This window comes from Chlorocebus sabaeus, chromosome 15 (assembly GCF_047675955.1).
Source record: "Chlorocebus sabaeus isolate Y175 chromosome 15, mChlSab1.0.hap1, whole genome shotgun sequence".
In the NCBI taxonomy this organism is placed as follows: Eukaryota; Metazoa; Chordata; class Mammalia; order Primates; family Cercopithecidae; genus Chlorocebus; species Chlorocebus sabaeus.
Window position 1 is genome coordinate 69362928 of NC_132918.1, and position 14807 is coordinate 69377734.

Below are 14807 nucleotides of genomic sequence, written 5' to 3' on the forward strand. Positions count from 1 at the left end.
CTAGATGTGGTGGCATGCACCTGTAATCCCAGCTACTTGGGAGGCTGAGGCAGGAGAATTACTTGAATCTGGGAGGTGGAGGTTGCAGTGAGCCAAGATCACGCCATTGCACTCCAGCTCGATCCACAAGAGCGAAACTCTGTCTAAAAATAAAATAAAACAAAAAAATAAAATGGCTTTGAGTAAAAGTAAACCCTGTTTTTCTTTGATAACTTTCTTTTATATGTGTGGGATGATTCATAATTGACTTGAATACTAAGTTATTTATTATTGCTGTTAGACTTCTCCAAATACATTTCTTTTTCCTTTTACAGGTTTTAATGGTACGGTTTGCATCATTATTTGATGCAAAGGAACGTACTGTCACCTTTTTAAGTGGAAAGAAATATAGTGTGGATGATTTACACTCAATGGGAGCAGGGGATCTGCTAAACTCTATGTTTGAATTTAGTGAGAAGCTAAATGCCCTCCAACTTAGTGATGAAGAGATGAGTTTGTTTACAGCTGTTGTCCTGGTGTCTGCAGGTAAGCAAGCTGGTTCAAAATTGTGCCACACCTAGCATATAGTGACCAACTCAGGAGAAGGTGGCATTTAACAGGTTCCAGAAAGTTATATGGAGGGAATAAGGCCTTAAGGAAGATGCTAAGTTGTATGACCCTGTTATTTTTGTGTAACTAATTTTTTCATTATAACAATACATGTCAAAGTGCTATAGGAATAAAGTAGTACTTATATCTAGACCTTGTATTTACTACTGTTAGTCTTTAGCTTTTTGTTCATAATTTTTTTTTTATGAGTCTAAATCTTTATTTCATGGATTTGTTAGAACGGTATGTATCTCCAGGTAGGTGGTTCTAATATGAATTCCAGTTTTTATTCAAATACAATGTGGGATACTTGAAAACATTAAAAGTATCAAGAGGTATTAGTATGATTTGTTGCAGAGAAATGTGAATTAGTTTTAGGCTTTAGTCCAGCTCTGCCATTGAATTTTGTGGGTAACTTGGGTAAGTAACTTTACTCTTTTGGGTCTTGGATTCCTTCCTCATCCTGTCAAAGGAAGGGGTTGCACCATGTGAGCCTAGTATGGTGTCTGGCATAGAAGAGCTACTCAGTCACTGTTAGAATGAGTGAGCAAGATTTTTGAGTTTTTAATGTTTATTTATATGAGTCATTTATGATGTTTCCCAGTGTCCCTGCCATCTTGCATTAACATTACAGTTATTTCTGACCTGAAGTGTTTTGATTCAGACAGTACCCATTAAGGCAGAGATTGTTACTCCCAATAACAAATTGGAAATTGAGACACTTTACTGGGTATGTCTAAGTAAGTGCCAGCTATTTTTAGGTATCGTTTTATTTCCAACATTTGTTGGAAATTTTTTAGTATTGGGTTATGACTTTGTTTCCCATTTGCTTCCTACTGTGTAAAGGGCACAGTGCTAGGCATTGTGAGAGTTATAAGTTATGGCCTCTGATTATGTGACGAAATCATAAATTAGTAGCTCTTTAAAGAGAACAAGTTCTTGGCCGGGCGTGGGTGCTCACGCCTGTAATCCCAGCACTTTGGGAGGCTGAGGCGGGTGGATCACCTGAGGTCAAGAATTTGAGACCAGCCTGGCCTACATGGTGAAACCCCATCTCTACTAAAAATACAAAAATTAGCTGGGCATGGTGGAACATGCCTGTAGTCCCAGCTACTCAGGAGGAGAATCGCTGGAACCCGGCAGGCGGAGGTTGCAGTGAGCTGAGATCACGCCTCTGCACTCCAGCTTGGGCGACAGAACGAGACTCCGTCTTAAAAAAAAAAAAAAAGAACAAGTTATTTGTATAATTTTAAGGACCTTACCTCAGCAGAATAAAGACATGCCATTTGGTAACATAATTTGGCTACCTTTTCTGACCAGCTCTACCTGGATAACTAAAAATGTGTGTATAACATGGGAGTAGTAGGAAAGAATATGTCAATAAGGGATATCTGTTTTATTGCTAACTTATAATGCTTCTTGCATTTTACCTATCATTTGCAGAATCTCTTGATAAGTAATTAGTATTGGTTTGAGTTGACATCAGATTAATAAATCGATTATTTTGAAACCAAAGATAATCAATACTTGTTAAATTATTTATCTGATGAATATGCCTTACCTACTAGGTGCTCAGGGGGGAGACAAAAAGCTTTAAGGCACAAGCTTGCTAAGTGTTTTCATTCTATTTAGAGAGATGGAACTACACAAAGAGCTTTATGCTACTATACTGTGTAGTTCTGACTGAGGTAAGTTGGAGTTGTAGAAAGGAAGATGAAATCGTCTTGGAAGGCTCTGTGGGGAAAGTTAGAAGTGGAGCTGGAATTTGAAGGTTGAATTATTAGGCTTTCCCAATGAAGAAGAGATGGAAATGCATGGGAGAGTATGAGATAGGGCCAGGGAGAGGTCAGGTGGCCAAAGCCTGGAGTGTACATCAAGGAGGAGGGGGGACAAAAGCCTTCAGAGTTAGGGGAGCACCAGGTTATGGACTAACAGCTATGAGAACTAAGCAGAGAGGTTTTAAGCAAAATACGGGGCAGAAGAAAGTCTGTGTACCTTCTTAAGTAGGAGAGTGATCCGGTTGAACAAAGTAATGTTTAGCATTAATTCTGCATTATTATTGTGGTGGGCGGATTAGATAGGTAAGTTATTAGTGCTAGAGAGTTAGGTTGAGAAGCTTTTGAAAGGACATCAGGTATGAGGCAGTGGGGTGAACTCTTCTCAAATAAATTAAGGCAGGTGAGATGAAGTAGCAGGGCCAACATCCCAGAGGTAGTTCAGAGAAAGAAATGACAGCAAAGGGGTAGAGGGAAACTCTCTGTGCCAGGAACCTTGTTATTTCATTTATATTTTCTCTAGGAGCATATTTAGTTTGATTTAATCTGTTTTTGAAAAAGCCTTTTTTTTCTGATTATAAATTTAATATGGGTTCTTTGAAAGTGTAGAAAATATTGAAATGGAAAAAAAAAAAGGTTATAATATCACTACCAGAAAAGATCACTATTAATATTGGGGGTCTTTATCCATTTACCTATCCATCTATCCATTCACCTGTTTGTTTATGTAGGATATATTTTAAAAAATGGAAATATTAAGTGCAAAAGAGTGATCGTAAAAGAATACAGTGGATTCTCTTTTTTGTTAGGTCACTATATGAACATGTACAAGTACACATTTTTGAAGTTTCATGTAAAATTTTAATCCTTACCACTTAAAAATTACTAGCTTTTTTGTTGTTGTTGTTGTTGTTGTTGTTGTTTTTTTTTTGGAGATGGAGTTTCACTCTTGTAGCCCAGACTGGAGTGCAGTGGCTTGATCTCTGCTCACCACAACCTCCCACTCCCGGGTTCAAGCAGTTCCCATGCCTCAGACTCCAGAGTAGCTGGGATCACAAACATGCGCCACCACACCTGGCTAATTTTGTATTTTTAGTAGACACGGGGTTTCTCCATGTTGGTCAGGCTGGTCTCGAACTCCCAACCTCAGGTGATCTGCCCGCCTCGGCCTCCCAAAGTGCTGGGGTTACAGGCATGAGCCACTGTGCCCGGCCAAACAGCAGCATAAATTACTAGCTGTTTTTAAGCAGTATCTAGGCATGAAAATAAAATTCAAAAGCTACAGAAGAGTTTAAAATTAAAATCTCTGCTTCTTTCCTCTACTGCCAGCCTGATTCCTCCGAAAACTGGATTTCTTAACATCCTTCTTTTTAATTTCTGGTTGTTGACCACCCAACTCTGAATACAATGCTTTATCTCTATCTCTCTCTTTTTTTTTTTTTGAGACGGAGTCTTACTCTTGTCGCCCAGGCTGGAGTGCAGTGATCTCAGCTCACTGCAACCTCCGCGTCCCAGGTAGCTGGGATTACAGGTGCCCACCACCATGCTCAGCTAATTTTTGCATTTTTAGTAGAAACGGGGGTTTGCCATGTTGGCCAAGCTGGTCTTGAACTCCTGACCTCAGGTGATCCACCCTCCTTGGCCTCCCAAAGTATTGGATTACAGGTGTGAGCCACCATGCCCAGCCAATACCTCTTTATTTAGTAAGTATAACTTATAAATAAAAGTATCGTTACTTTTCCCTCTCAATTTTGTTATGTTTTATTTTTTAATTTACTTTAATGGTTTTATTTGTAATTTTAATATACTCACATTTTTTGACCTTATATATAATCTTTTGGATAGTTTAGATAGAATCTCTTCATTGTTCAAAGACACTGTTTTTCCTCTGTACTCTGACTTTGCTGTAACATTCCTTTTATGTAGTCAATTAAAACATTTATATCTTGTTCTATAACTGTTTGTCGTGGTTTGATCAGTTGATTCCCAAAGTTGAAAAGTCAAAAGTCAGCATTTATAGTATTATGATTGTGTAAATACTACTTACAGTGTTCACACAGTGAGGTTGAAATGGTAAAGAATAATGGAAACCTCTTCTCCAAACCTCTGCACTTTGAAGAGTGATGTTCCTTGTATCAGGGAATGAATGGATAGTTTATTTCAGTTCTCTATTAATTGTTTAGAATTAAGTAACATAGTTTGCTTTATCTTTAAAATAGCTTTTTCTTTTTGGGAATGTATAGTTGTCTTCTGTTGTTTTGGGGTTGTCAGAAGAAATGCTAATTTCTATGTATCATTATATAATTTTATCCTCACAGTAGATCTCTGTGAGCTGGGACATGTTATTCACAGTTATACAGATAAGGGATTTGAGGAAGAGAGGGGTTAAGTAATTTACCCAACGTCCATTTTTAATTACTGGCTAAGCAAGTATTTGAACTCCCATTAGTCTGGCTTCAAAGCCTTTCCATTATACTACTTGTTAACAGAATAGCTCTAGCTGCCAAGGGGGAGAAAAATCTCAAACATGATGTTTGCCTGTAAGATTGGAAGAATCCCGGTATCATGGAAGGGGAATTATACCTGGAAGGTAAGTTTCTTTTCAGGTTGTTTAAAGTAACAACACTTCCAGTTGAAGGTTAAGGACTGGCATGTAGGTGTGAGGTCAAGGCTCATTTACATACAGATTTTAGTTGTCTTCATAGAGATTTTTGTTGAAGGTTTGACTTTCATCGTGTAGGAAGTGAAAATAAATAGAATATTTGGTGAGGAGTACAAGCTTGGGAGTGTGATGAAGAACCAGCAAAGGAGAGAGAAGATAGATATGTAATAAGTTAAACTCTACAGTACTAGTGTAGCATTTAGTGCACCATTTAGAAGATGAATTTCCACTTCAACATGTGTACTCTTAGCATTATAGTCTCCAGAAGATTATTTACCATCCAACCAGGTTTGTACCTTAGGTTCTTTGGCCTGGAAATCTTAAAAACCATGGTTTTAGAAATTGAGACTTTAGAAAAATTTAATACAATCTATGGTTTTAGATGTAGGCATCGATTTCCCTGAAGTTGTGAGTTGTATAACAAAGCATAGGTCATGTAAACACAAAATAGCCACTGAAAGGCCAACGACTTAAAAACATTTTTAAATTTTTTGTGTGACTTCCTACACCTGTCCAACCAACTACTAATAATACTTGTTCCCACTCAGGTATCTTCCCCCCTTATCAGTTGTTTCTTTCTTTGCCCATCTAGATTATTTTGTTTGTGGGAATTACTGTCATTCTTTCTCAGTTTTCGGTATTATAATCATATGAGTGAAACCGGAGTTATGTGTCACTTAATGACGTAAATATGTTCTGAGAAACGCATTGTTAGGCAATTTTGTCATTGTGTGAACATCATAGAGTGTACTTATATAAACCTAGATGGTATTTCCTACTACACACCTAGGTTTTATGGTATAGCCTATTGTTACTAGGCTACAAACCTGTACACCATGTTACTGTGCTGAGTACTGTAGGCAGTTTGTAACATAATAAGTATGTGTGTGTCTAAACATATCTAAACAAAGAAAAGGTACAGTAACAATAGATATGAAAGATAAAAGCTGGTATACTTGTGTAGGGCATTTACCATGAATGCAGCTTACAGGACTGAAAGTTGCTCTGGGTGAATGAGTGAGTGAATGATGAGGGCATGTGAAGGCCTAGGATATTACCATACATGACTATAGACCTAATAAACACTGAACACTTAGGGTACACCACATTTATTGAAAGTTTTTTTCTTCAGTAATAAATTAACCCTAGCTTACTCCGTTTTAGTTGATAAACTTAAAGTTTTAAAAGCTTTTTGAGTCTTGTAATAACACTTAGCTTAAAAATAATACATAGTACAGCTATACAAAAATATTTTCTTTATATCCTTATTCTATGTGCTTTTTTCTATTTATAATTTATTTTTTTACTTCTTAAACTTTATTGTTAAAAACTGTGACAGACACACACATTAACTTAGCCCTACACAGGCTCAGCATCATCAATATCACTGTCTTCCACCTCTATGTGTTGTTCTACTGGAAGGTCTTCAGGAACAGTAATATGCATGGAGCTGTCACCATCTATCACCTTCTATATTTCTATGATAACAGTGCATTCTTCAGGAATATCTCCTGAAGGACCTGCCTGAGGCTGCTCTACAGTTACCTTTTTTTTTTTTTTTTTTTGAGTAGAAGGGATGGGCGAGGTGGCTCATGTCTGTAATCCCAGCACTTGGGGAGGCCCAGGCTAGTGGATCATTTGAGGTCAGGAGTTCTCAAAAAATAACAAAAAATAAAGTAGAAGGACTATATTGTAAAATAATGATAAAAAGTATAGTATAGTAAATACTTAAATCAGTAATATAGTTGTTTACTATTATTAAGTGTAATAGGTTTGCTTACGCCAGCATCACTATAAACACATTAGTTATGTGTTGTGCTGTGATGTTATGACAAAAGCTGCAACGTCACTGGGCGATAGGAATTTTTCAGCAATGTTATAATTTCATGGGACCACCCTTTTACATGTGGTCTGCCATTAACTGAAACGTTGTTATGTGGCACATGACTATTTTGTTCTGTCAGAATGTAAGCTCCTTAAAGGATTTCTGGTTTTGTTCACTGCTGATTTCCAAGCACCTTAGAACAGTAACCAGTACATATATTTAATAAATGTTTGGCAAACGATTTCATCAAGTGAAAGAAGGTTATTTAAAAAAAATAATTACTTGACTATCAAAGGCAAGAGAGACTCTTCAAAGCATTACTGAAGGCTTTATTTTTATAAAGATAACTTATGATTGGCCAAAGTTAAATGTCAAGAGAAAGAGATCTCTGTCAGTAGTTTTGTCTGAAAAATTGTGACCCTGCCCCTCCCCCCACAAACCAGTATCCAACTTTTTTTTTTTTTTGGAGACAAGGTCTTACTCTGTCACCCAGGCTGGAGTGCAGTGGCATGATCTTGACTCACTGCAACCTCCATCCCCTGGGTTCAAGCGATTCTCGTGCCTCAGCCTTCCAAGTAGCTGGGATTACAGATGCCAATCACCATGCCTGGCTAAATTTTGTATTTTTAGTAGAGACGAGGTTTCACCATGTTGGCCAGGCTGATCTCGAACTCCTGACTTCAGTTGATCTACCTGCCTTGGCCTCCCAAAGTGCTAGGATTACAGGAATGAGCCACCACGTCCTGCCCCAACATTCTTTTTGTTTTTTGAGTCACCCAGACTGGAGTGCAGTAGAATGATCATGGATCACTGCAGCCTTGACCTGGGTTTAAGTGATCCTCCCACCTCAGCCACCCAAGTAGCTGGGACTATAGGCATGTGTCATCATGCACATTCAATTAATTTTTTCTTTAGTAGAGACTAAAGTCTCACTATGTTGCTCAGGCTGATCTCAAAACTCCTAAGCTCAAGCCATCCTCCTGCCTCGGCCTTCCGGAGTGCTGGAGTTCCAGGTGTAAGCCACCATGCCTGACCTTTTTTTCCAAGAAAGAATTAGCACATAGTTATAATATTCAAATTTTGTTAAATATAAGATAAACTGGCCAGGTGCAGTGGCTCATGCCTGTAATTCCAGCACTTTGGGAGGCCAAGGCGGGTGGATCATGAGGTCAGGAGTTGAAGGCCAGCCTAGCCAAGATGGTGAAACTAAAAATATAAAAATGAGCCGGGTGTGGTAGTGGGCGCCTGTAATCCCAGCTACTCAGGAGGCTGAGGCAGAGAATTGCTTGAGCTTGGGAGGTGGAGGTTGCGGTGAGCCGAGATCACGCCACTGCACTCTAGCCTGGGTAACAGAGCAAGACTCCATCTCAAAAAAAAAAAAAAAGGATAAACTTATTTTTTATCATTTTTCTGCATTTAGAGTTAATCAAACCTTTCTTTTTTTGCCCTTTACTATTAAATTTTAGTCCTTGTTTTAAGTGCTTGCATTGCAAATGACCTTTTTCAGCTACCACTTACAATGGAAGACCTCCTCAATATCCTTGTTAAAAAACGAAAGGGAATGAATGGCCAGAAGTTTTGCTTCCTTGTAGAAGTTAGAAGTCTTTTTCTTGTTAATTACAACCTCCCATCTAGGGGACCATTGAATATTTTTGTGTACTCCTGCCTCCTGTTACAAAGGGAAAGAAATACTTTTGCTGATGAAAAAGTCTATGGGTGACCTATATAGGTTTGCCTAATTTTAAGATACTTTATTGCAGGGTTATGCCAAATGACTGGTTTATTAACATATTGTATGAGAAATTTAATAAACACAATATGCTAAATGAAAGTGAATGTAGGGTAACATAGCAATAAAGTTGCATAGTGTATTAGTTACCTATAACTGCATCACAAATTGTCCCAAAATTCGGGGGCTTGCAAATGCAAACATTTAATTTCACAGTTTTTGAGAGTTAAGATATGATATGAGAGATAGGATATGATACGTGCCTCTGACTCAGGGTTTCTTAGGAGGTTGTAGTTAAGTTGTGGACAGGGCTGTGGTCTCATATGAAGGCTTGAGTAGGGAAGGATCTACTTTCACTTGTATGTAGTTATCGGCAAGATTCAGTTCCTTGCAAGCTGTTGGTCTGAGCACCTCAGTTCCTTGCTGACTGTTGGCTAGAGCCCACTCTTAGTTCCTTGCCATGTGGGTGGGCCTCTCCACAGGGTGGCTCACAGCATGGCAGCGGTTTTTCTCAGCGTAAGTGAGCGAGAGTGTACCTAAGATGGAGGCCACAGTTTCTTATAAGCTAATCTCAGAACTGACATCCTATCACTCTTGCCATACTTTTTTTCATTAGAATTTAGTTAAGTCTCGGTCCACTTAATAGGAGGAGATTGCACAAGGGTGTGAATACCAGGATGAGGGGATCATCGGAGGTCATTTTAGGGACTGCCTACCACACGTGGTGACATACAAATGGGAGTATATTCCATATGTATTGAAAATATGTTTATATACTACATTATTTTATTTTGCTAATTAGAAGCAGTTGAAATCAGATGACATCTAATTTTAAAAAGTCAGAACCTCTGTTTTTGTGAATAAAAATTCTTAAGCAGTAAAGAATTTTGATTTATCAAATGTTTTTTGTGATGTATATGCTTTATAATATATAGTAACTGGCTAATGACTTGTTACTGAGATTTTGAGAAATTTGTCAACTTTTGCCTTTATTCAAATGTATAAAACCTTGTTTTCTATTCATTAGTGACACTGATGAGCAAGAATTTTATTTATATTTAATGTTAATAATTTATCCTGTCTTTCATATTTCCCTATTCCTGATCTCTCTTAGATCGATCTGGAATAGAAAACGTCAACTCTGTGGAGGCTTTGCAGGAAACTCTCATTCGTGCACTAAGGACCTTAATAATGAAAAACCATCCAAATGAGGCCTCTATTTTTACAAAACTGCTTCTAAAGTTGCCAGATCTTCGATCTTTAAACAACATGCACTCTGAGGAGCTCTTGGCCTTTAAAGTTCACCCTTAAGGCCTTTGTTTATTTAAACATGAACTGATGGTAACTGTACATTTTGTGCTAAAATGCTTATTTATATGTGTATACCATATGTGGAGATAGAAAAGACCTTTAAGACAATAAAAGATTGTAGGCTATCTCTGTAATCATGCAATAGCTGTTTGGATTGAGAACTCTTCAGCCATGATTAGACATTGACCGCATCTCCCTGACAGACCAATCAGCTGTGTCGCACTTAAACTGGAGAAGTTACACTGAAGTATAATCACACTGAATGTTAGACTTTTTCATCTGCCAAAACCAAAAACCATTTTGATCTCCCTGTGGTATAAATATGACGCACAATCACAAGTGTATGAGGACTTAGAAATTAATCCTTTGTGGTAGGAGTTCTGTTGAATGATGGAAATCTTATTACTACCACAAGACTATTTGATCTGGTAATTGGAGACTTTGGGATTTAGGAGATCTCCATGTCTGTATTTTACTCCACCACTGTTAAAGTGTGTGGTCCTGAGTAGTTTACTTGCTTGTGGAAAATGAGAATTGATAGTGTCCCCAATGCCCCACCTCACAGAGTTACTAAAAAATGTCTGTAAAGCATATTTACCTCTTGGGAGATAGGCACTATGTAAATAAGGTAAAATTTTTTGTTATTATAATTATTCATAATAACATTCTTTTCTTCTTTCTAAGCCTTTCTGGGAAATCATTTCACAGTCCACACCAACCATATTATTCAGGGTTCCTGCATATGTGTGGGGTATCCTACTGATACACACATACTCGAAGTTTATGGGTATAACAAAGACATAGTACATGTACATAATATGTATGTGAATATAGTTAAACATAAATATGTTTCTTCACAATATTTTAAACTGTGAAGAACTTTATCATACAGTAAACTTAAAACAAGACGTGTCAAAAGACCCAAATTAGGTGCATTTTACCTGTTGATGATGGCATAACCATTGCTTTAAAATGTTTAGACAGTAGAATATTGAATTTATGCTCTATTTTTGTTTATTTAAGCAACACTTAATGTAAAAGTGCAACAGGCAATTGAGTCCAAATTTCCACGACAAAAAAAACCCATGTATTTTAGAGTTCATCTTTGGCAAAATCTTTGGTTCAGGGTACTAGTTGTTTAAAAGTTGATTCATATTCTTACCTTGTGCTGAAAAAGGTTGCATTGCTGCCCCTTATACACATGCTGCAGCTTGATGTTAAAGAATTTTTATTCTTTCAGAAGAACTATTTAATGTTTAAAGAAACTGTTTAATATGATGGCATGTGTGTGTATGCGTGCGTATGTATGTTCTGAGTCCACTTCTTTTTTCCTAAATAACACTACAGGGATTTTGTCATATTAGATTTAACTTATAATTTGAAAAATCATCTAGTGTGTGACCTACAGGCTTAGAAATGGTATAGTCAAAGACATTTTATCCAAATTTCTAATAGTGGACTTGATTAAATAGATAAGATCAGCATCTGTTTATGGTAGTAGGAGAAATAGCCAAAGTTGAGGATTTTATGTATGTTTTTCTGTTTCCCTGGAAAACAGCAATTAATTGGATTTTTTAGTAAAGATTGCCTTCTATATAATGTTTGGATTATATAAAATTGCAAAAACGATAAGAGCCTGCTTTACTGTACTAAGCCTGTTACTTTCCTGACGTGTGAGCAGAATGCCTTATTTTGTAATCTTGTTTAACTTGTTGCTACTGGGACTTGATTTACTGTGGCACTAGTTAAGTAAGTTTAAAAAAAAGTTAAACCCTCTCATTATTAAAGAGGAAAGGCAATGGTGATGTCTGTAATACAATATAAACCATAATTGTGATTTACCTTAAGTAGGTATAACTCTTATGGGATATACAATATAGTTTTTGTGAATCTTTACATGATAGCATTATCTTTTTATAATTTTTTTTCCTAAGGTAAACAAATGCATAGTTTTCTTCTATGGGGGATAGAAACAGCTTTTTGAAGTAATATTGAAAACCTCAAAGATCATGTTGATTCTTAATTTTTGCCTTTTGCATAAGCCTCTTTATAACATGTATCTTTAAAACAATTAAGTCTTTAGGAATGTGTAACCAGAACTATGTTAGTATTGCTTATAAAACTTTAGTTAGGTTCAATATATACATATATACATCTCTATATAGGTATATAGATTTGCATTTTGTCTTGTAAAATTTTATTTGAATAAATTCCTCCTGTAGGTAATGGGAAGCAAAATTAATAGTTCATATGTCACTCATAGCTTTTCTATATTTGAAAGTAGCCCAATATGAAACTTCTGATTCTAAAATTAAACCAGCAGCCTATTACAAGCACATTCTTTGATTGAGTCATTGGTTATAAACGTACTAAATGCAGAGAAGACAGCCAATTTAGGAAACTTCCGAGTTGGTGGGACACTGTTGATTAATAATGTACTGTATGAATTAAGTGATGCTTTAACTTTGATTTTACATTTTAAAGTTAAAATGTGGGCATTATGTCAGCAAACTTAAGGGCATTATGTCAGCAAGCTAAAACATTTTTTTTCTTGTGCTTTTAATGTATCTCTTTACATGATCTGAGAGAGGATTCAAGTTGATAGAAATAGCTGAGGGGAAAAGGGGAAACATCTTGGGATGAAGCTTGTTCTTATGGTGATGGTTTAATTACAGATTTAAAAATTAGAAGGAAATTTCAGTGGATTAAGTGTATAGCTTTCATATCTACATTTCAAGAAATTACCATTGTAAACTTGATAAGAGATGATTTATTTTATGTAAACATCTTTGCAAAGCAAGGTGTAGCAGCTCAGCTAGATTTATTACTGTGCACGAAAGTAAATACCTATCTCAATTACTCTTTTTCTTTTCCAATATAAAGTTTGCTGAATGTACAAGAAGAGTTTATCACTTAGGATATAGAATTTTTTTAGGGGTTGGGGGGAGGGGATCTGTCAGGAAACTATTACCTATAAAAAAAGATTGACTTGATTCGATCCAAAAGATAAAACTTGAAGCTATTCTGGAACTAACATGGAAAAATGAAATGGCTATTGTTTAAAAAATGATAGAAATACATTGTTGATGGGATATGAGTTAAGTTTATTTTCTACAAACTGTAATTGATGAGGACATGGATAATATCTTCATGTTTCTGAGAAGTAATCTGTATGTGGGGGGAGGGGATAATAAATATTTCTAACCAACTGTGGTGTTTGGTGTCTAATCTACCTTGCCATTTTTGTAAAACTATAATTTAACTCACTACAAGTATCTTTCCCCTGAGCATAGCAGGATCTTTTATGTGAATCTCTGTTTCAGCTTGGGGAAATATGTGTGTGTATATAGATATATGTGTGTGTATATATATGTGTATACACATATATGTATATATATGTATGTGTATATACACACACAAAGGGCTTAAAAAAAGATTTTAGAGTTTAGAGATTCCGTCAAGGACTGTTGCTATTTTCTATAATGCCAACTGAGTAACAGTTCGTTGTGTGTAATAAGGTAGTCTTTCTAGAAAGGAGATGTGAGAGAGGAATGGGGTATGTGATATAACCAGAAATCACCCTTGGCCATGAATGGGGTAGGGCGCCTCAGCAAGACTACTAACCTCTCTTTCCTTTCCTATCAGTTGTTCCCATGTTGGCAAAATTAAGATAGCTATTTAAATCTGCATTGTCTGCAGTAATATTGTTAGGCAATCTTGGGGGTGTTGCTTTTCTGGCTGGAAATCTGTGGCTGGTGGCACCTTTGCCTGAGATTTGCTCAGGCCCACTGGGCTTGTTTCACCCAGTTGGCCTGGCAGGCTGTACTCAGCTAACGCTACTGGCCTGGATCCCACGCCTTCAAGGGAGACTGAGTCAGGCATGGAGCATCAAGGCGTGTGTGAGCGAGTGTGGCGTCCAGCTACTGTGCAGACAAGTCAGCTGCTGCCACGCGGTGGACATCTCCAGGTGCCAGCTCTTTGCGAGGCTGCAGCTGGACCAGGCACACCATAAGCAGCTTTCCCAGCTGGCACCGGGGAATGCAGTGGTGGCCAGAAGGCTGAACATGCCAGGAACCACAGGGCCCCAAAGAGGGAATCACAGCCTTGGCTTGGGGAGCTCCCAGGTGTGAGATCCCTGAAGGGCTGGCTGCAGCTTTTCTGTCTGGCCCACAGCGTGGTGAGCAAGGGGCATGTTTCAACCCTGTTTGTGTTACAACTTTTAGCTTTGCCATCCAGTGGGTCCCAAGTTCTTGTCTTGCAACCAGGAAGGATGAGGGTACACAGACAAGTGGAGGGTAAGATGAAGAGGAGCTTTGTTGAGGGATAGAATAACTCAGGGGACCTGCAGTGGGCAGCTCCTTTTGGGCAGCTCCTTTCTGTAGCCAGGGTATCCCAATGAGTGTTTAGGCCTAGCAGAGAGGAGACCCTGGAGTGGGAAGCACCTTGCTGTGGGCAGGTTGTCGTCCCACTCTGGAGCTCTCAGCAGAGGGAAGGTCCTAGAGTGGGTGGCTCCTCTCTGCTGGCAGGTCGTCCTGTCGTCTCTGCAGCTCTCAGCAGAGAAGGTAGTTCTTCTCTACAGCTGGCCATCCCTTGGTCTTCCCATCCTCTCAGCAGAGAGGAGGCCCTGGAGTGGGTAGATCCTCTCTGCAGCTGGTCATCCCTACCTCTTCCCCAGCTCTGACAGCCTAGGGATTTTATGGGCCTCAGAGAGGAGGAAGTGCACGCTGATTGGTCCATGGGCAGCCATGGGCGGACCTGGAAAAGGCACCACAAGTTTCCACTCGGGTCCACAGGGCTGGCTCTTCAGTCCTCAGCCGTCAGGTCCTGAAGGTGGGGCCTCACTGGGAACCCGCCTCCTTCCGCCCAGGAACCCGTCTGCCTCTTGCTACTGTTCATGACCCCAGGGTTTGGCCCCAA

The 14807-nt window shown here is 38.3% G+C and overlaps 1 protein-coding gene across 1 annotated transcript in view; it reads left to right on the forward strand.

The window, feature by feature from the left end:
• Positions 1-13098, forward strand: part of NR1D2 (nuclear receptor subfamily 1 group D member 2) — a 36315-nt gene extending 23217 nt beyond the window's left edge. The window contains exons 7-8 of the mRNA XM_008009290.3: positions 315-525; positions 9694-13098. Of these exons, the coding sequence (XP_008007481.1) occupies positions 315-525; positions 9694-9890 (408 nt within the window). The 3' untranslated portion in view covers positions 9891-13098. The remainder of the gene's footprint in view (positions 1-314; positions 526-9693) is intronic.
• Positions 13099-14807: the final 1709 nt, after the last annotated feature.